Raw genomic sequence first — 23,506 nt, 5'->3', positions numbered from 1 at the left:
ACAAAGTGGGGTGGGTTGGGAGTGTCAAGGGGTTGGGATAATTGCTGACTCCATTTTAAGGGCCTAAAAACCTCTGCACCAGCATCTCTGGCCTTAACCCCACCCCCAATGAAAATGATGTTCTATGATCCCTCTAGCTCATTAACAGCAGGTCTTTTAATGAGCTTTCAACAGGGTGGGGGCTGGGTAGATGAAGAGGAGGAGTGGGGTGGGGGTGTGGGGGGGGTTACTGCACCAGATGCACACACGCCCACTCCTACCAATTACCATTGTGTTATAGAAAATAAGGAGGAAGTACAGACAGAAGCCCCTCGGATGCAGATGAGTCAGTTTGTCCGTTTCTCTCCACAGAGACAGAAAAAAAAAAAAACAAACAAGGAGGGAGGACAGTACAGGTGACAAATAACGTCCTCCGTCTCTCCCTCTGGTAAACTCGTCCCTCCTTGTTTGTTTGGCGCCACAGCAAGCGCCATTTGGTGCTCGTATGGACCCAATTATGTAAGGTAAGGTGATACACAGCAGAACACAGCACAGTAGCCCCTACAGCAAGAGGATATCTTTTCCACATCCCAGAGTGCCCTTTGTCTTCCTGAGGTCCACACCTCTCTGAGCTGCTGTCGAACCCCGCACAGGCCAGTGTCGGCACCCAAATCAGCCAATCACAGCATGAAGATTTTATAATGTCTGCCAATGGGAGAGTGAGGCTGACGGTATATGTGTGGTAGAGCGTGATTTCTGACCAGTGACTGCCCCTGGGCGGTAGTAATGTGGACTTTGAGATCTATCAGTCGTGTCTGGAAGTTGAGAGAGTTCGTGGCAGACACACACACACACACAACCCATGGGGAGGATTTTATATGCTACACACACTTGAACAACTTTAGCTAAACACTCTTTACCTCTATAGTGGGAAGACATATAGATGTACCGGTAAGTAGAAGCATCTGGATCACAGTTTAAGTGTTGTGCTTTCAGCCTCTTAAGTGCCTCCTTACTGTTAAGTGATTCTGCTTTCTGAACTTATTTAGATGTCACTGAATGAAAAGAAAGAACACTGAATGCAACAGTCTGTTTGTCCATATCCTCGGGGCCATAGTGAGTAATGCTTTTTCCATTATATTCAGTTAAATCTTCAAATGTGTCATCCATAAATTTTATTTCACAAAATGAAGACTTTTACCTGACCTTATATTCAACCTGGTACACAGAGAAAGAAAAAATATTACCTGCCCCCTGCTGAATAAAACCCCCAAATTCCCACAAAAATGACTGAGATGATGACCTCTTCAGTGGTAGTTAGTGATAGGAACAACATTATGCCACAGATATGATTACAAGATCAAGTAAAATGAGTTTGCTTGTACTGTAGGGCAGCTTTGCAGCTCTTCTTTTTTGTTTTTGACAGAGTTCAAGGGTAATACAAGGAAAACAAAATGGGGACCCAAGACAGAGCCTTGGGGAAAACCACAGTCCAGAGATGCAGACAAAGACTACATCAACAGCAACTACAAAACTCCAGTATTCAGTATTATTCACCTGCATCTTTTTTAAACCTAAAAATTAAATACGTACTAAGCCATCTGACAGCTCAACCTCATGGGTTTCTTTATAGACATAAAGTGCTGTTTTCTGGCAGTGGTGGCGCACTCACAATTTCGGATTAAACTTAAGATGATTAGCTCTGAAAATGCTCACAACAAAGGGAATGTATGAGCTACTGTGTTTGCTTTCCTATGGGGCAGGCCTGTGGCCATGAGAGGCACTCTCTTATGTATGAGAAGATTGTGCTTTATCATGGAAAAAGCCAATTAACTGAGAGTTTTTAATTACATTTCTCATGGCATACTGTATAAAGCCTCCAATCATCACTGCAGTCCCTGTCCTGTTGTCCTCTTCCTACCCAGAATAGCTGAGGAGGAGGCAGAGGGTGAGGATTAAATCATCAGCCGGGACGACTGAGACGGGGGATAACGAGAAAGAGAAAGATGCATTCGGGAGTCATCAGACAAACCACAGGACTCCCTCTCTGCTCTTTATCCTCGCACAGTTCCCACAATCCCCACCTTCTCTTGCCCTTCCCTCCTCCCGCAATGACCGCAGAGTGAAACCTGAACCCTGGAATTACACCCGCTTCACCTCTCCTCCCTCACCGTCCCACCCTCCTCACCTCTGACAGTGAGAGTGTGAGAGGACGGGGCGAGAGGGGACACCGTCTCAGGCAACCATCCGTCAGTCCTGTGCCTCTGTTTTTGCCATTCAACACCTTCAGATAATAAGAGGAGGGAAAGACAAGGAGGGTTCATTCTTATAGAGGGTTATATAATGTCACTGATCACCGAGGACAAGCGCTGAGGGAGCAGCGTCAGTTCAGTTTGGTTTGAGTACGAGGAAGTCCTGATGAGACTGGAGATGGGTTGATTTTAAAACAAAAGGGGGGAAGTTGGCTGATTTCTCTTTTTCTCAGCGGGAGTGTTACATCAAACAGGCAGAAAATTGTTAGATAATGATGGTGAAAATAAATTACAAAACTAACTTAAACAAGGCACTTCCCTGAGTGAAGGCCACGAGCCCATTTTTCATCCTACTGTTTGATCAAGTGAAGTTGTCGTTCCATATGCACACAAACAACTCTGCCAACCCCAACTCAGCACCACTCAACAAACACATCAGATTCAAAGTACCTCTATGAAATCTGCAGTAGTGTCACAAATAAACAAAGACTGCACCCTTATTTACCCAACCGTTTCACTAAATTTTAACCAAATAAATCATATTTTCAGGAATTTTAGCTACTATAACTGAAACAAAAGATTACAAAAGATGTCATCACCTCATCACCTTGATATTTTCAGCTGTAATAACACCAAATCTTGCGAGTAGAATTGGAAGATATACCCATGTGATATCAATATTTTGATGTTAGACTACTCAGCAAAACGCAATGCTATATTTTTTTCACACTGGACATTTCGCCCACTTTAGCTTTAATATTACAATGCATACAAACACCTGTAGTGATATCTGAAATACCATACAGATTATTAATACTGTGGGTATTTGGTGAAAAACGTGATATGATATGTTATGTTATATGATATTATACAATATGTGTTATAATGATACATTAGATGCAATGCAATACAAGGCAGAGTAAAATACAATGTACAATAGTACAACAGTACAATACAAGATGATGCAACATTACATTATGATATGTCCTGATATGATTACTAAACATCACAGAGAACCTGTCTTGGACACATCTGCACTGGTAAAGAAAGCTGAGAAACAATTGTTGTTCTAAAGGAAACTTTTTCAGAAGTGCAATAGAAAACATCCTGACAGAAAACATTACAACTTGGCCTTGGGTGTGCATGACCCAGGACAGGGGGACTCTGCAGTAGGAGATTAAAACCACCCAGAACATCATTGGTATCCATTGCCCAAACATCAGTGATATCAGTGAGTTCAGATGCTAAAAGACAACACCTACTCCTGCCCATACAGCCTGATGGGCCTGCTGCCATCTGACAGGCGATACAGAAGTATCCACTGCTATACCACCAGACTATCGAGCAGCTTCTTTCCCCGGGATGTGAGACTCCTGAACTCGTCAGCCACTCTCCATGACAAAAAATGGTTTTATATTTTATGACTTATTATTTAGTCCATCCATTTTTCTACCTATTTTTGTGAGTAGTACAACTATTACTTTGTTGTACTCTCCTGTGTTGTTTTGCATGATTGGTCAGAATGGACCGTGGCTCCATTTTCAGTTCTTCAAAGAACTTGATTTCATCATTAAACCTTCTTGTCTTGCACTTTCATTTTCTTCATACAAATAATTAAAAGTCACTGTGGCAGATTGTGTGGTGGATCACTGAAGCATCAACGTGCATTCTGAGACAGGGTGGCTGAAAGCAGTTGACAGAAGAGCTGGTGGGATAACCAAAACATCCTGCTGACTCATGTGGAGCTGTTATGGATCTGATTAAATGGGAACAAGGTGTCCTCTTGACAACCTAAATGATGTGCTCACCCTCTCTGTAACATTTATTTTAGTCATTTACACCATTTTTTTGGTGTCCGATCTGGGCAAATGAAATAGATTTTTGACCTGAATACTGGCAAAAGGTGATTCCTCATCACATCCTGTTAACTGGTGAGTGTACAGAGCAACCACATCACAACCGAAAGTTCAGCGAAGAGAAGTCGTAGTCAAACATCTGCCTTGTCAGAATTGTCAGAAAACACACACACATACACACGCAGTGCTGGGGTCAGAGGTGTTGCCTGGATCGCACGCATAGTGAGGTTAGGAGGCAGAGTTCAGTCCTGTGGCAGGTGAAAATGTTTTCATGTGTTAGCAGGCTGCAGGCCTGAGGGCAGGTGAGCTGCACCTTCCAACTGCCTTGACCAGAGTCCACATGCAACAAAAGCCCACTGTCACCTCACTTATTTAACTTATGTTGCACGTACTTTGTCTAGTTGTCTTTTCTTTTTTTAGTTAGTTAAAAACCAATAAAAACAAATTAAAAAAAAAAAAAGTGATATATAGTATAGTTCTTCACAAGGAAGAGTAAAAGTAGTAACTATTTTTTTCATATATATATATATATATATATATATATATATATATATATATATATATATATAAGCTATATTCTGCTAATTTCTCCTCAGCATTACTCCCCTCCCCTCTACATCTCCTGACCCTGTTCGGCGTGATGTCTGCATGAGTGATGTGGCAGAAAACGGTCTGGGACAAAGCCGGTTAACCAGCAGGGAGAGTGAGAGGGGCCCAGGGGCTGCTGATGCCGGGGTCGTGGGATCAGAGCAGGTCGTGGAGGTGTGGGAGTGTCCGCTCGGCCCTCTGACCTTTGTCACTGAGGCTTCCTATAATCCTGTCCTCAAAGACCATACGGACATAATGGAGAACCCATGAATGGAGTTAAAAGGTGACCATTAGGTGGATCTGTGTCACTATTCTTCTTGTTTGTTTAGTCTCGGTCAGCCTCACGTTTTCAGTGTAATCAGGCGTGTGATGGAGGGACGGCTGGAGACGCCTGAAGAGGCCTGGTGTGAGTACTGCAACACAACGGTGTATTGGATGAATGAATGTCCACCTAATGATTGAATGACAAGATTGAATGTCCACCTAAATTTAATGACATGACATTGAGAGGGCAGAAAGAGAAGAGAAGAGGAGCGGGACGGTAATTGGATGTCCACTTCAGATTGTTTGAGTTCCGACCAGGGTTCACAAGTGGTCCACATAGGAGGCCAAATCACCACCTCCTTCCAAAAACTGTTTGCTTGATAAAGGTATCGCAGCAAACCAACAAGTCCTTATGAATAATCTATCACGCCATTCTACAAAAGACGTCCCTCTCAAGACATTTAGTCTCACATTAAAGCCCTGACTATCTCTTTTCTGGGAACAAGTTTAGAAAATCTGCCAATTACGTTGGATGATTTTAGATTGGTAGATAATTGAAAGTGTGCTCAGATATAAAGAGGGAAACTACATTAGAAAGACAGGTTTGTATGACACAGATTCGACAGGGTGAAATGTTTCTTCACTGGAATATGGCATCGCAGATAGGTTGATTAAAAAATATTTCTTCTTTCCTTGATTCTGTCGCTCAGTTCATTTATGCCAATAGAACTTTTTTAGAATGTTTGCTACTTGTCCTACAAATTTTGAACAAATGGGATCAAATTAGTTATACAGCATACGGATTTTTTAAATTCCATACAGCTTTTGAAATGTATAGGTTTTTAAACTTGCTTCTTTAAGTTCAGTTTTATTGGCTTAAAACTGGCTTAAAGGTGCCGCATCATCTGGAGAAAGATACTTGATCATCGATTCTCTTTCCCAGGTTGTCAAATCCCAACAACACCCAGTATTGGTCATTATTGGGGAAAAGGGAATTGAGGTCAAAACATCCAAGAATTACTTTTCACAGTAACTCCTAGAGAGCTGACTATTTTTTTCATCCACTGTTGTGTGACAGATATTTATCTTACATTCTTTGGATAGAAGCAGAATGATGTGTGATTTTACTTTTTTAGAATTTTATCACCAGTTTTTTTTTTTACTTTTTGTGAGCATTTTAAGTTTAAACAACCTGGTTTTGCAAATCATTGCCTCAGCGTGTGAGAAAATGTGAGTACCGGGCCTGGAGACAAATTGGGAGTGCAGAGGTGGGTCGTCCTGCAACTGCGATTGTGGCTCGAGAGGAATATTTGCACTGCTGCCTTCAATGGTTCATTGTTTAACTATGAATGGACGTTGTTTTGGCGTGGTCTGTATACCGTTAATACACAAGCACCGAATAAAAGAGTAATTAAATATCCTACATGTCTCTACATCCACCTTGACTCCACGCCGGATCCACCCATCCAGTGGGATCAGGATCATCCTGATTGTAAGCATCAAAATTATTTTAATCTCCACCTTAGAGTTTTGAAATATTCCATTTAGTAGGATCAGTATCACATCTTCTGCTTTTGAAATACCCAATTTTGAGATTTAATCCTGTCCAGATAATTCTGAGCTAGACTTAAGGTTTTGAAATACTGGGCTCAGGTGGCCAAGTCCTACTTGTTAACTGTATGGCAATTCATGTATGTGCATGTGATGTGTTCAAATGCTTCTTGGCAATTAATTAAGAAATAAGGATCCAAATGTTCACAATCTGCTTGGAACCTGTGATCCTTCAATAGCTTTCTGCTATTTTTTTTTAAATTCATTTTAATTTATATTCAAGGGAGGGAAGATTTTAAAAATCAGGAGAGCACTTTATAATAAAGGTCTTTGAAATTGTAATTAAGGCATTTACTAATCATTTACAAATGTTTTATAGAACTGGTTTTGCACTGTCAGGTTGTAAATTATCTCTGCCCACTGAGTCTCACTTTCTAATAAGTCACACAGCCAAAAGTTTGTTCTCACTCATGGCCTTTAACTGATCTATGAGGCATACTGTTCCCCATCACAGGGGGTCGGAGCTTCTTAAAAGACAATTTCCTGACATTTATATTTATGTCAGTATGTCAGTCTGGCAAACAACATCTTGACTGATTTTCAGGCTTTGTTCATTGTAGCATTATCAATACACTAACGGCCATGAAAATCACAATTATTTTTTGTTCATAGAAAGCCCATACATTACGAGAAACATTATAATACACATCTTATTAACACTGTCTTTAACTGTGAATGATTAGAATGATGTTCAATCCTGGCATCTGTTTTTAGGAGGATGTCAATTGGAAACAGAAACACACATTGAGGTGCTGAAAGCAGAGTTCTCTGGACAAATACACCAACATTTTTATCAAGTCTAAAAACTTTCATTTAAAAATGGTGGGTGGAGACTAATGAACTAATTAAGATTTTAGTGAGTAGGCCTATATCAAACCTGATTCTCTAAAAGCGGAATAGATTTATAATTTTAGATTAGCTGTAACGTCAGACAATTTAAAGTTTGTGTCTGTTGCAGACCCAAGGACCAGACCACCAGACTTCTTTTATAGATGACCAATGATACTAATACATCTTGTGGGGGAGATTTTCTTTACTGTCAGTTGAACAGACCTGGTGTTCATTTGTAAAACGTCTTTCCTCTCACCAACTCATCCATCATCATCATCGCGGCCACAATTTACAGATTAAAAGTAACTACCCGGATACACACCGTAACCTATACATTTTGCTGTGGTGATCGGTGGTCTGGTGCCTTTATGTGGAGTAGACTGACATCTAGCGCCCGTTCGAGGAAACTAACAGGTCTGTGACCATCCTCCTATTCAACACAACAGGATAAGATTTGTGTATATGCTCAACAAATTAATCTGTAAGCTTCCGCAGTGGATGACTTTCTGTCTCTCTTCAGTTACACACGCACACACGCGCACACGAACACACACACACCAATCTTCCAACCTTAGTTATTATTTAACTTGGAAGCCTAAACTTTTTTTCTGGGGCTTCTTAAAATTCGGACCTCTGTGCACCGAAATGAAAATGTGACGCCTTGCTATGCATTTTTACATTTCTAATAATTTCCCTGGACAGCAAACTGAATAAGTAAAGATGCCAGAAGTTAATACATTTTGGAGATTATTTGGTTTTGGGTTGTTTTTTTTTTAGTACAGGTGCTGGCGGGGGCAGCCTGCACAGCTGCCCAGTTGTTATTATGCGTGTCTTGCAGTCTAACAGCAGCTTGTTGCTTCTTCCTGACCACCGATGCAAGGGTGATTCGACGATAAATTTGGGTGAGATGAAAGAGGCTGCCTGCACCGTGTCATTACTCCGACTCCAGCTCTCCACGGCCCCCGGCGCTCTGCATACCTTTCCTGGTTCGGCAGAGCCGGGGAGGCGCTCCAAAGTGAGCCCTCACTTGTTGAGGTGGGTGTGAGCTTTAAACTGTATTTAAACACCGACTGCTCTCATTTTCTGATTATTCTTACTGTTGATTCAATGACAGGATGGCGACTGACAAGGAGGCACATCTGGGCTCCATCGAGAATCCGATCAAGTTTAGAGGTCAGGACTTCAAGACTCTCCTGGAGGAATGTCTGATGTCCGGAGAGCTGTTTGCTGACCCAGCCTTTCCAGCTGAGCAGAACTCCATCGGTATGCCGGAAGATCCGGATCCAAAAAAGGCGATTAAGTGGCAGCGACCCAAGGTAGACCAGTTTGCCCGTTTTCACCGCTGTCATTTGTGTGCAGTGGCAGTTGTTATCCAGATGTTGTCGGGTGTTATCAGTGGTGTGGGTCTTCACTTGGCACGATACAGCAAAAAAACATTGATATGAGAATGTGCAGCCTAACATTTTAATTCTGCAGGAAAACCAAAGCGTCATTTTGTTTAATATAAAAGAGAATGTGTGTGCATGTGTCTTCTTGTACTGATTCTTCACAAAGTCTTTAAGCTGTGATTCAGCCAGGCGTGCCTCAGGCTTAAGGAACTTATTACCTGCAGCGGTCTCCACAAGAGAAGAAGTAACTCAAGAAAACCTTAAATAATACTGAAGGGGCATTATATAAACAATTAGAAACAGTACACTGACAGAACATGCAAACCACATAAAGAGAATAAAAAAGAGTTGAAACACGCAGGCATGGCTAATTCTGTTATTATTGATTCATCAGCTAACATCTTTCTTGTTTGGTCAATAAAATGTCAGATAAATACAATAAAATACAATAAAAATAAAAACAAATCCAGATCAGATTTTATCTGTGATCAGATTGACAGTCGAAAACCCAAACATATTAAGTTTAATGCAGTGGATGACCCAGAAAAACAGTAAATCTTCATATTCAAGAAACTGAGACCTGTGATATTTTACCGTTTTTGCTTGAAAAAGGATTCCAACAATTATTTGAACAGATTAACCTCCTGTGAAAACTTTTTTTGTTTGTTTGTTTGTTTATCTTATCACACACAATCATGATGTGGAAACACTGGTCACGCCCATAAAACCAGCTTGTGATTTTATGGCATGTTGTGTTCATATTGTCCCCCTCTTGCTCCATCTCTGAAGGAAATCGGTGTGAATGCTGTGTTTGTGGAGGGCACCACTGGAACCACTGACATCTGTCAGGGCCAGCTCGGTGAGTGCATCAGGAAAACATTTTTAACGTTCACTCACATTAAAATCTGTTTCTCCTGCCCGCTGCTCTTCTACCTCCCCCCCAAAGATGCTGGAATACGTCGTGCTGAGTTGTCTTGAATGGGTGTTGTCCTACTGTCTCATAACCAAAACCTACTTGTTCTTATTTCTTAAATGCAGTAAAATATAATGACTCCAGGACTTGTGGGGGAAAGAGGAGTGACACTGTGTTCCCCAAACCCCAAATTCTGCTGGGAATCCGTTTGTTTAGTCTGTTTCCTATTTGTGGTCAATATAAGAATGCATGCAAGCTCTCCATCCTCCTCTGAGATTTTAGACTGATGATTTGTTTGCAGAGGTGCAAATCCAACCTCCCCCTTTCTCCTCCTCTTCTTCCCTGTCAGCTGTACCCCAGGATGTGTTTTTCATGATTTACGCAGATACCAACAATTTCTGCAACATCTCCAGAGAGAAAACATGGAACAGATGTTTGCTTTTGGAGAGGAATGTGGGTTATTACGTGTTTGTGTGTGCGTGTGTGTGCATGTGTGTGAAAGAGTGAAGTAAAGAGAGACTGACAAAGACATGAATCACACTTCATGGGAAACCGGTGCCTTCTGGGCTCTTAAATAACCTGATATGTAAAAAACAAATAATTAATTCTGAAGTACTAACAGTCTTCAAAAATGTAAGTGCTGTGTATCCATGTCACCTTTACGCATTTTTCTTTTCTTTATCAGGTAACTGCTGGCTGCTGGCATCCCTGTCCTGTCTCACCCTGCACCCTACGCTCTTTGTGAAGGTGGTGCCCCCCAATCAAAGCCTGTCCGAGTCTTATGCTGGGATCTTCTATTTTAGGGTAAGTACAGATAGATTAGATGTACAGAACAGACTTTTATGCTCTTCTTTGTTCGTGACAAAAGCTGAGAGTCACAGCTTGAGTGCCGCTGACCAGCAAAAATAAAAAACCTACACACATATGTTTACAAGGAAGAGCCCGAGATAAACATTTAATGAACACATACACATTCAATATTTACATAAAGCTAAATGCTTATATAGAAGGATTCCCAAGTCTGGTCTCCCAAAGGCTCCACATTCACAGTATGGCAACTGATTTGTGGTAATATGTAACCCTGTTTGGGAATATGAATTATGGAAGGACAACATAAACTGATGTAATATGAGGTTTGAAGCAGTGCTCTGACTTCTGCAACACTGTTAGACTCATAACCAGTTTTTGTTAAGTATCAAAACTGATGCAACAGAACCAGAGATATTGAGTGACATCACCCGAGTCAGTTTATCAGTTTCTCTTTAAGGTGAGTAATGCTTTACTACCTTAATTTAACAATATTATTACATATTCCATATCCCAGCATTCATTCATGTTTAATCAAATAAACCACACACCAAACCAGGGGTCAACTCCAGGACACATAAAGGGAAAGTGACAAGGGGCTAGTAGGAGACCAAGAAGAACCTGTTGGTCGTGGGCCCCGAAGCAATTTAAACCACTGAATTTTGTTGAGTAACTTTCCGTTACTGCCTGAACTACTCACAAGCCAGACACACAGACACACAGTTTGAGTCATGTCTGACTACAGTATTTGCATGCAACATTAACTAAATCACCTACCTGACCTACGTTATGTAACTTCATCCATCCATCCATTTTCTATACCGCTTATCCGTCAGGGTCGCGGGGGAGCTGGAGCCTATCCCAGCTGACTACGGGCGAGAGGCGGGGTACACCCTGGACTGGTCGCCAGTCAATCGCAGGGCCAACACACAAAGACAAACAACCACACACTCTCACACTCACACCTAGGGGCAATGTAGAGTAGCCAATTAACCTAATTTGCATGTTTTTGGTATTGTGGGAGGAAGCCGGAGTACCCGGAGAAAACCCACGCAGGCACAGGGAGAACATGCAAACTCCACATAGAAGGGCCCAGACCGGGATTCGAACCTGGAACCCTCTTGCTATGAGGCGACAGTGCTAACCACTACACCACCGTGCCGCCCATGTAACTTCATGTCATATTTTAATTTGACTTAATTTAACTTTAATCTTTTACACCTTGCCAATGTTCAGTGAGATTTCTCCTTCTTTGACTGCCTTACCAAAACAGTCATCAGCTCCTCTGGGAGTCATCATTGCATGGTGGTCTCACACACACACAAGCACAGACAAACATAAAACTTTGTCTTTATCACCTCATTAGAAGTGGTAGTTGTAATCTAAAGCGTTCATCATTCAGCAGCTCTGACATGCACAGATCAATAAAATATCACCTTATTAGACATATCAATCTTGTCAAAGCAAACACACTGGTTAGATAAAGATGATTTTTAAGAGGTTTGCTCAGTGATTATTTTTCCCCAGAGCGTTTGGACCTTAAGAGACTGTTAGGGAGAATGTGACGTGACTTAACAAGCAGGACGGAAGGACTGGAAACTAATTTTGCCTTGTCAGGGTGATGGGAGAGCAGTCCAGACATGCAGGTAGTGACTACCCCTGGGACACACAAACACACACACACACACACACAGAGTTCACAAAGAGATGTAGGTATGAAAGGCCAGTACAGGCCTGTTTTCGACCGCTGTTAGGTACACACGGTTACCAGTACAGTACTACACCAAGCTGAGTAACAGACTGAGAGAACAGTGTGTTTATGTAACTCATACTTTTATGGACTTTGTGGTTTTGCTTGTAAGACCAGGACAGTTGTTTTTCCTTAATTCTGTTTTTTATTCTACTTTTTTATGTCTTGTTGATATGTCTGGATGTATATAAAAAGAAATTCTAAAGAATAGGTTTTCAAAAGTAACATATACTACATGTTTAAAACAATAGGATATAATCCCCTTTTGCGTACTGAGACATCGAGTACCTTTTATACCAGTATTGTATCCATGTTTAAAATTCTGGTATAGCGACAACCTCACAAAGTAATATAAAAACACAAATTAATAAAATTAAACAAAGAAGATTAAAAAGCTAAAATGTCATGGTGCAGTTTCAGTTCAGTGAGAGTCCACACAGATAAGAGACACAACAGGCATATTGTGTATAGTAAAAACTAATGCCTCAATAAATCCCAGAGTGGAATCATCAAAAGCTACGAAGGCTGTTTTTATGAATCAATGATAACGATACTCTGACAAAGCTCTGTGTCACATATATGATGCCAAAAACACAGTAAAACCATCTTTCTGGATTTTTTAAACAGAGCCCGTGTCACACTTGACAAACAGCACCGCCTCTGGACACAGCTGACAGTTATGAGTAATTTCAGCAAACTGACAGACTGTGTGAAGTCCTTTATCCATCACGTCAACTTAAAGTTCACTGACACTAGCTGACATTAGCTTCCATAAACTACTTGTCAGACCAGACGAAGTTAAGGTGCAGCAACAAAATCCTGCTGTGTTATATTGCCTAGGAATACAATTTTGGGTGTGTAAGAGAAATAATGTGTTGCAAAATCTCAGTTTAAAGAGGTTTTAATCAATATTTTTATCACATGTTTTTATTGGAAAGGGGATGTTCATAGTTATGAAACTGCAGATGATTATCAGTTGTCCTTATCTTTATGGAGCTTTTTAGTGCGCTTTCACTTTCCATTTATGGTTTTCAGAACTTTACTAGCTTGTTTCACTCTTCATTTTAGTGACAAAGATCTAAAAAGCCAATATACACTACCTACTGAGCACCAAACTACAGACGGTCAGAATTAGCTGGTGAACATACTGGAGCGCTTACCAGCTGAAGAGCCAGATGCTTCCTTCAGGAGTTGGTAGAGACCAAAAACAGAGCTAAAAGGAGATGAATATTTGACTTTCATTCAACATAACTCAATACAATTGTGAAGGTTGCATTTACAATAAGTTTCTGCTGCCATCAAGTGGCTAAAAAAGAAGCTGTTGCAGGTTGAAGGGAAATATGGTGGTTTGTCTCTGCCTTCCTCCACATTATCTTTTATCATGATTCATTACATCTATTTCTGCTCTGTTCTCACCATTCCTCTTCCTGTCTCTCTCTGTCTCTCTCTGTCCCTGTGTGTCCCTGTGCAGTTCTGGCAGTATGGTGAGTGGGTGGAGGTGGTTGTGGATGACAGGCTGCCAGTACGCGAAGGCCGTCTGCTCTTCAGCTACTCTCACACCCGCAACGAGTATTGGAGCGCCCTGGTGGAGAAAGCCTATGCCAAGTCAGTTGCCACTACCAGCATATGTTTCTGGGTTGTAATGTCTGAGATCACCCACTCTTTTCTTGTGTTTGCGGTTACAGTGATTTGATTAAAAGAAAAAAAAAAAGAAATGCAGCCACCGGAGATAACTTTCGCACCTCTCGTATGTAGGTTAGTCGGATGCTATGGAGGCCTGAAGGGGGGAAACATATCAGAGGGGATGGAGGATTTTACAGGAGGCATTGCCTACACGATGGAGGTCTCATCACGTACTCCTCGAGTCCTCTGGAGGTCTCTGACGGCTGCCCTCACTCGAGGCAGCCTGCTCAGCTGCTTCATCCAGGTATGTGCACACCTCAGAATGTCCACACTGCACAGGTGGATGCTAATTTCGATCCACTCGACTTTCTCTCTTTATCGTCACAGGCCAGCAGCTACCGTGAGGTTGGTAAAGTGACAGGAGAAGGGCTGATAAAGGGCCACGCTTACGCCATCACTGACACTGAAAAGGCCAGTATCACACAGAGACGACACTCCAGGCCGTGAAGCACTGCTGTCACTGTGTATGACTGCAGCGTCATCAGTGTGTTGTCTTGATGTTTTCTTGTTTTTTCCTTAAGTTACTCTATCACTGGATCTAATCCAATCTGATTCTATCCAATCTAGTTCAAATAAGCATATCGAGAGATTTCATCTCATATCGTTCCATCTCTCTCCACTCTAGTCTTACCTGACCTAGTTGGCAGAAATCACTGAAAAAATCTCAGCACAAGGGTCATTAGCTGTTTTGGAGCTCTTGAATGTAACACACGACCCTCTTCACCAGTTCAAATTTTCCCTGGTACTGTAGATATTTTTTTAATCACTTTAAAGGTTTCTTAAGGGTTTAAAGGTTGCCCTTGAAAGCAAAGTTCTTGGACTTGAAAACAGCACAAGACCATGCAATATAACAGAGCTCCAGAACAACTACTAGAGGTTGATTATTTTTTTGTCCAAGTCAATATGCTCGCAGTCTTAATGTAACCTAATTTTATCTCATATGATTCATCAATACAGATTAAAGACAAACAGACAAAACTAAGAACTGACAAAACTGTTCATTTGATAAATAAAAATAAGACTTCACTCACGTTTTAGTTCCTTTTGTCGTTGTTTTAGGTGATGAAAGCAACAGATGAGATTTTGTTGCTGAGGCTGAGGAACCCCTGGGGTTTCGTCGAATATCGCGGACCCTGGAGTGACAAGTGAGGATGCTTCCTGTGGATGCATGTATGAAGGCGCCCAGTCGCTCACAGATTTCACAACTCCTCTTTGTATGCATTTGTGACCGCAGGAGTAAAGAGTGGGATGACGTGGACAAAGCAGAGAAAGAAAGGATTGAGCTGAAAAGCAAAGAAGATGGAGAATTCTGGTATGTGGTACATACAAAACACACCGAATTAAAGCAGACACTGTGAAAACACTCCACCTCGAGTAAAAGTCCTGTCAGTAAATATATTATAAATCTAATGTAAGTAAATGTCATAAGTAAAAGGACAGATTCCGAAGAACAATAGTCCCTGCCAATGTTTTTACTGTCATATACCATGCTGATATTACTGCAGCACTAATGTGCATGTTTAAAGTTGTGCTCATTTTAAGCTCATTATATGTTTGTAGACTCTCCGTCCTGTGAGAACCACAGATCTTTGACCTCTGAAAAGACGTCCTGTTTACAGCTCTGTGGCAAAGCATTTTCCAGCTAACTCAAGAGATTTTTTAAATTTAATTTAACTTGTATGATGCAAATCACCCTTTCCATTAGGATCAGTGCTGAGGACCTATCCAGCCTGTTCGACATCGTGGAGCTCTGCAGTATGAATCCTGACCCTCTGGTGGAGGGAAACACGCCGGCCTCCCCTTCCTCTACTGCCTCCCCATCAGCCTGGACCATCAGTGAACATGAAGGATTCTGGTCACCGGGGAGCTCTGCTGGCGGTAGCCGCAGATACAACAGTATGTTTTGTGTTTTTGACTTTGCATGATGTATACAAGCCCTACCTGGAGGCGATTTAAGTGCTTTTTCTTTGTTTTATTCCTCAGAGTCGTTCTGGAGGAATCCACAGTTCCAGTTGGTTCTCAAAGAGCAGGACCAATCAGATGATGAGGACGATGATGATGATGATGATGATGATGATGATGATGATGATGATGAAGACGATGAGGAGGCAATGACCCCAGAGGAGAAGAAGAGAGCGGAGAAACAGAAGCAGAAAGCCAAAAAGTGCACTGTGTTGGTGGAGCTGCTTCAGAAAAACCGCAGGCAGAAGGACAAAGTCCACTTCCTCTACATAGCTTTCCACATCTACAAGGTCACATGTCCACTACTCCACTTTCAGTTTACCTGTTGAGTTACTGAACATGTTGGCTCACAGCACTCTGCATTCTGTTGATGAACAAACTCATGAATGTCTGTGTGTTTCTGCTTCTTCTTTACAGGTTCCTTCTGAGGTGAGTACCTGACGATCCACTGACAACGCATTTTCATTATCAGCTTGAGAACAATCAGAGCAATCTTAAATTCTAAGTAATTATTACTTAGTGTTGTATCTCCCTTCTTGCAGCTCCAGGGTGCGTGTCTGAGCCGCAGCTTCTTCATGAAAAATCGCCCCGTGGGCCGTTCTGGGAAATATAAAGCTCAGCGGTAAATGACGCATCATGAGAAGAAAATACTGCTCGTTAGTAATTATTTTCCAGTCTGTTCATAGGAGCAGAACATTTGGTGCTGATGCTATTACTTTGTGCCCTAAGTGAATGTAAAACTTGTAAATCGTGTGTGCTGAATCAAGCCTAATCAAGACTTTGGGCCTCAAACTTGCTTCCACACAAGCCCAAATGATAATCGTCTAACTAAATGCGAAGAAGAGAATAAATGATGCTTTGGTGGCATTTTTGTCATCTAAAGTCACTGTTTTTATGCTGTATGCTTGCCTGAAAAACTTGAGAGGTAATTTTCTTAGATAGATAATGGAATAATGACAGTTTGTGAAGCATATTTAAGAGTAAAACATCGCTGCAATATTATTACACACATGAATGGTCTTATCTATCGTATACAGCAAAACACATATGGAGAATGCCAGTTGAACGTAACGTTTTTAGTTGATCTTTGAAAGTCGTACAGCTGATGTCAGTGAGTCACTAACTTTCAGGGGCGTGTGGAGAAAGCTGCATCTGGACCCGGGTAACTACATCATTGTGGCGTCCACCTATCGACCCAACCAGCCCGGAGAGTTCTTTGTTCGCATTTTCTCCAAGACTGGAAACACTCTGGGGTAAGATGAAAGGGATTTGAAGGCCAAGACAAAAAAAAAAAAAAAAAAAAAAATCTAAATGACTTTCCATCAACATATCAATAATCTGGTGTGGGGGAAGAAAGGCTCCATTTGTGAGCCACATTGTGTAAATGTTGTGTTGAGTGTGTGCATCTCCTCGCCTCATAGAAAATTTGTTAAATCATAGACCCACAACACTTGACGAGGTTCTCCACAGCTGAATCACCTCCCGCCTCACTCACTTTCAGCAGCAGAGTCACAGTCACCCACACTCCCCTGGATCTAAACTTTGATTGTTTTCCCAACATTATACTAATGGCCAATTTAGAAAATTACAGTCCACATTTCAACAACAACAAAGTTTTTTAAACACACCTCTTATGACTCCCATTAGTGATAACAACAAATTATACAGCTGTTAAATTTCTACCGTCTAGTATGAGTCCTCACTATGATTATATTAACCACCTATTTTCCAGTACTTCACCATCACATTTCAAAGATAATTAATGCACTTTTTTATAGCCAATATGGTCTTTGATTGTAAATACAAAACATATGATAACCTTATAAAATATGATGCTTTATGTTAGATGAAAGGGCTGTGCCAATATCAAACATTATTTCTGAGTGTGTAAGGTTCAGTCTGTATAAAAGTATAGTTTTAGAGAGCAACACTCACAGTGTGGTGTGGTTTTTGTGTTCCAGGACTCAGGACTTCACCTGCTCCTCTGGCTTCCTCCCTGTGAGTTCAGCTGTCTCGTCCAGATGCGTTAAAACACCAGCCCAGAGCAGATAACCAGAAGAAAAGCTTGTGTTTATGTTTGTGACAAACAGGTTATGGCCACTCCTGTCTCACCTGAGAATCAAATAAAAGTTCAGAAGACTTTTGATGAGGTGGCTGGCCCAGTAAGTGCAAACTTACAAGTTAACAAAAATATAAATCTGAGGCCTTTGATTAAGCGCTACAAACTGATTTCTTTTGTCCCCCCACCAGGATGACAGACTGAACGCCAAGGAGCTCATGACACTGTTCAACTCAGGTTCTAGTACATCAAACTTTTCATGTTTTGGCTTTATCTGAAAATGACACAAAGCTTCACAAACCTTCACAAGTGATCTTTGACTAAACGGTGTAACACGTGTAATGACCACTAGGTGGGAGTAAAGTAGCGACACGTTCCCTCAAACGTTGGAACAGTAGAGCCACGGAGGTCACCAGTCTAGACAGAGGCTCATAGCTGCAGTCAGATAGAGTACACTGCGCTGGGTTAAGTAATAAATGTGGCTAAATTTTGTCCTCACCTTCACCTTTCATCAGATTAATCCAGTCTGAACTTGTATTTTTTTTTTTTCCTCTGCATCAATCTTTTGCCTTTCCTCTCTAATCACAGCTCTTGACAAAGATTACCATCTGCCACTGGAGACATGCAGACAGCTCATCTTTGGAGAGGAAGTATCCTTTCCTCCTCTGGATATTTTTAATATTACAGTCTCTCTCTGCAGGACAAGCTGTGTTTGACATCGACGGTGCGGAAGTTACATGTTTTTCATGAGTTAACATCACAACTGGTGCTGTTAAAAGCCTGACTGACCTTTGCTAGTTTTGCACAGGGCAGATGCTTGCTGACGAAAGTGTTTTAAAACCCTTTAGTACTTCAGTTGAGTCATTGTTTCCCCCTGCTGTTCACTTTCACTCTCCTTCCTCATAACTTTATCTCCTGTCCCGTTGAGATGTTCTTAACTCTGCTGGCAGACTAAAGGGCGCTCCAGCCTCAGCCGTAAACAAACAGAAACCCTGCTGTCCAGTCTGCGCAATCTGCAGGTACAGCTCAGTGTGTGTGTGTGTGTGTGTGTGTGTGTGTGTGTGTGGGTGTGTGTGTGTGTGTGCATGTGTGTGTGTATTAAAGACACAAAAACAAGGAAAATTAAGGCATTATTTCTTGACGCTGCTTTCTGTGTCAGTCTGTCTTTTTCCAGTTTGATGAGGACTCCTCTGGGACCATGAGTCCCTTTGAACTCAGCACAGCGCTGCAAGCTGTTGGTAAGCATACACACACACATACACCACTATATGCACACAGATGGTTGCTTCTGTTTGGTCTCACACCTTCGTCCACTCCTCTGCTTCCCAGGAATGCAGTGTGATAACAGGGTACTTCAGCTGCTGTCTGAACGGTTTGCCTCTGGAGACCTTCACATGCCCTTCCACAGCTTTGTGTCATGTGTCACCAGGCTGCGGAAGCTTTTTGGTAACACCCACACACACACACATATTGGTGAAGACACAAAAAATACTCTACAGCAGTCTTTTTTGTATTTTTAACCTATCTGCACTAAACCTGTCACACAGAACCATTGTTAGATTATTATTTAACGTAGACGCACTTAAATTTGAATGTACTACCTTCTACCTTCAACCAATGAACTTAGCCCAAAAATTGCAAAAAAATAAAATAAAATAAAAAATAAAAAATTAAGTAAATTGTTAATACAAGAGTTTTGGAAACTGATGAGGGATTTACTTACTTACTTACTATTTGGGCATCTTTGACACATTTTCAGACATCTATGATTTATTAGCAGTTCCACAGAAGAAAATCTCCCATCTAAATTCATTAGATGGTTTCATTTAAATAAATTAATTTAAGGAAATAAAATTAGTTGAAAATTTTCACAAAAAAGCAAATATTAGGGAAAACTGCAAAAATGAGTACAGATGTAATTATATTCCATTTTATTTTTACATTTTTTGTATTGGTACTTTCATTTACATGAAGGATCTGAGGATTTCTTCCACGGATGCAAACAGGAGACTTTCTAAAATGACCTTTTGAACAGAAACTAAATTCTATCACATTATAATCTCATGATAAACTCTGTGAAATTTTACAGTTGGCTTTTAGATAATCTGCAGGTGTGCAGTTTGTTTAAATAAGAAAACAAATGCCAACTTTGATGCAGAACTTACTGAATTCTGAGCCTTTGCAAAGACACTGCTCACAGTCATTTCCTCATCTCTTCTCCTCAGCTCTGTATGAATCAGAGACCAGTCAAGAGGTGAAAGACAGAGGAATCAACTCTGTGAGTATCTGGTCACATATTCTCTGTTTTGTGCTCATACTGATCTGAACAGGTTTTTGACTTCCTGCTTCTGCTCTCCGTCCCTCTGCAGTGGCTGCTTCAGTTCCTGACAGTGTGAAGTCACTTCAGGAAGACGGTCTCCACATCAGACCCAGCTGAGCCACAGCATGCTGTGATTATAAACTTTTTAACGTTTTTAAACATGTGTGCCTTATTCCAGAGCAGCTGCTGTGGCTATCAGTTTGTGCTTTGCCTTAATACTTATCTCAGCTTGTACTGCTCTCGTACTTCTGGCTATAGCTTCGATAGAAGTTCAGCTTTATTGTCATCATACAATACAAGACAGCTCAATGAAATGCAATTGTCATCCTCGCCACACTACACACACACACACACACACAGAAAAGGTGTTCAAATATTTAAAATAGGAGAGAATAAAAACTAAAGTAAACGCCAAATAAAATAGACCAAAGTGTATAAAAATAGAGCTAAAAGAAAAAAATTAATGGACGCAAAATGTATAATATGTGCATATAAAGAGTACCCCATCATTTGATGTCATGCATTATGCAGTGTTAATCAATTAATTGTTGTGTTTTGCTGTCATATTACTCAACAAAACTTATTTCATATCTACAAATGTGAGTTTACAGGTGTCCTTATTCCTCTTGTCCTATTAAAGCATTGCTCAATAAATAAGAAAATTATTCCAAAAGCCACATATAGTTCATATTATTACCCATTACTCAAAGTAATTGTCACATTTGTCCTGTGGCCCTTTACAAACTGTGTAATGATCCATGTGAAAAGTGTCTCTGAAATGAAAAGGTCCACATAACCATTGTTACACAACTGAAAGAAATCACTGCAACCCCAACATTTTAGTCATCACATGAGCATACCCTGGGTAATATCTCTGCACACACACACACACACACACACACACACACACACACACAGTCAGAGTGAGCACTGCCTGCCCCACTGAGGGTGTGAGGGTGATGTCTCAGCAGCACTACACGCACCATCTCTATTCTTATCACACTGACGCCACGTACAGCGTCAACACACACTCGCCCCCTCCTCCACTACGTTCCCTCACACCCTCCATCCATCCCTCTCTCTGCCCCCCTCCTGTTCTCTCTAGTAACTGTCTGAGTCTCACAATCTGCATCCTCCTCCTCCTTGTTACACGCTGGCTGCACACAGATGCTTGCATGCACACGCACACACACACACACACACACACACACACACACACACACACACACACACACACACGCACACGCACACAGACACAGCCACATGAGCGAGCAAATGTCCTTTCTACACACGCTGCTATTAATAGCACCTCTTCCTGTTCATCATTAGGTGAGTACACACAGGTTGTCCTCGGCAACCGTCCATCTACATGGTAATAGAGAGAGGAGGAGAGAAAGTAGAGGAAGGGAGAGTGCACAGATTCCTCGCAGTGTCTGGCCTCTCCAACAGCTCTACATGCTTTATTATTATATTTGTATTTTTGTAAACCCTGTTCTTCCTCTTGTTGGTACGTCTGAGCTGCAACCCTGCAGGAGCTCAACCAGTGTGACAACTGTAGTCTCAGAAAAGCTTGTAACATGAAGCATCTACAGGCCTCGCTCTTCTGCAATCAACATCTCTGCTTCAGGAAAGCCAAGAAATAAGACCGAAGACTCTGTAGCCTTGCTAGCTTCTTTCTTAGGATGGACTTTGGCATAGTTTCGCTTTGAGCTACATGCTAACTTGCTCACAGTGATAATGCTAACGTGGACATTTTTCATGTTCAACATCATCATGTAGTGCGTTGGCATGCTAACATTTACTTATTCGCACTGAACACAAAGTACGGCTGAACCTCATAGTTATAGATTTGCGGGTAAGTATTGGACAAGTTAAGACTTCGACCTGATGATGGCGCTAGATGAAAAGCCAAAGGTTGACCAAAGTAGGTACAATTCATCCTGAGAGGGACTTTAATGCATCAAATTTCCTGGCAGTCCAAGCAACTGGTGTCAAGATATTTAATCACCAAGAGCCAGTGGGATTCATCCTCTGCTGAGCCTGAACATTCTTCATTTCAGTCTATCTAATATTTCACTCTGGACAAAACTAACAGACCAACAGAGCTTGAACCTCATTACAATCTATAATGTGCTTAAATTGTTTATTAAATGTTTATACTGCGTATAAATGCTAAATGGGTAGGCGCCAGGAAGACTGTAAACGCTGGCATCAAAAATAACATTTTAAAATTCTGCTTTTAAAAACAAAACCTGAACTTGAAAAGGGAACTTTTGCATAAAAATGCTTGCACTGGAAAAAAAATTGTACTGACCTTGAGACAAGTAATGCCGCTGACAAAAAAAAAAAAAAGGTCCACTGGAAAATAAAACACAGACATTAAAAAGAAAATCAATAAAAAAACCCAAAACACACACACAAAAAAACAGAGAACCAGTAAAAAAACTGACAGCATAAAAAAATCTGTAACTGGACAAAGACAGTGAAGAAAAAAAATCAGCAACTTGTCACTGAAAAACCCAAAAATCAAAAATACCCTAAAATATCACAATAAAATAAAACAATTTTGAACCCTTTATTTCTCAGTGTAATTTCTTTCAGTGCCAAAGACTCAATACCACAGTTTAAAGTCACTGGTCACACAAATCGGAGAGTGAAAAAAAAGTGTTGCACATTGGTATGGCAGGTATCATGACCGTTATCTCCTATGGTCCTCATACGTGGTACAACACAGACCTCAACGGAGGAGCACCTTCAGATCAAAGAGAAAGAGAAACAGTTTGTGGCTGATCCATCAGGATATAACTGTGATCTGCTTCCCCTCCCTCACAGAGGGAGTATTTATTTTGTCTTTTCTCTCTCTCTGTTGATTCGTTTCTCTTGGCAGCCACCATGCTTATTCTTCCACCTGCTCTTCTTCTCTCCTTTCTCCTCTCGCTGTCCCCCCCCCCCCCCCCCCCCCCCCCAGCTGTCCTGTGGGACGTGATGATGCTCTGACAGGCTTGGCGTCTGTTCTTGGAGGTGCTGGTATTTTTGTGGCACAGCGGCGGGGGCTGCTACAGGAATAGTGTCAGAGTTGTAGTGTATAGTGTGGGAGTGGAGATCTGGGGAGGGCTGGTATGATTTGAGAACTGTGAGATTTTAAGCCATTGTATAGACAGAAGGAGACCAGGGAGGATTGCGTAAGTTGGCTCCCTGGCTGCAAATTTAGCCTGGGCTCGCTCACGCATAAATTTGATGAGC

The 23,506-nt window shown here is 41.3% G+C and overlaps 1 protein-coding gene across 1 annotated transcript; it reads left to right on the top strand.

Annotated features, from left to right (window-relative positions):
- Nucleotides 1-7,949: 7,949 nt before the first annotated feature.
- capn12 (calpain 12) lies at nucleotides 7,950-20,907 on the top strand. The gene is made up of 23 exons (XM_046390227.1): nucleotides 7,950-8,416; nucleotides 8,496-8,697; nucleotides 9,559-9,628; nucleotides 10,368-10,486; nucleotides 13,711-13,844; nucleotides 13,995-14,166; nucleotides 14,250-14,333; nucleotides 14,982-15,067; nucleotides 15,157-15,234; nucleotides 15,628-15,818; nucleotides 15,906-16,174; nucleotides 16,302-16,313; nucleotides 16,427-16,506; nucleotides 17,015-17,137; nucleotides 17,846-17,882; nucleotides 17,975-18,046; nucleotides 18,135-18,180; nucleotides 18,532-18,593; nucleotides 18,894-18,962; nucleotides 19,103-19,181; nucleotides 19,273-19,389; nucleotides 20,169-20,221; nucleotides 20,313-20,907. Exons 1-23 carry the CDS (start codon nucleotides 8,205-8,207, stop codon nucleotides 20,337-20,339), a joined length of 2,394 nt encoding a protein of 797 aa, XP_046246183.1. The 5' UTR covers nucleotides 7,950-8,204; the 3' UTR covers nucleotides 20,340-20,907.
- Nucleotides 20,908-23,506: the final 2,599 nt, after the last annotated feature.

This window comes from Scatophagus argus, chromosome 5 (assembly GCF_020382885.2).
Source record: "Scatophagus argus isolate fScaArg1 chromosome 5, fScaArg1.pri, whole genome shotgun sequence".
In the NCBI taxonomy this organism is placed as follows: domain Eukaryota; kingdom Metazoa; phylum Chordata; class Actinopteri; family Scatophagidae; genus Scatophagus; species Scatophagus argus.
The sequence above is the reverse complement of the archived record's forward strand: the minus strand, read 5'-3'. Positions and strand labels throughout refer to the sequence as shown.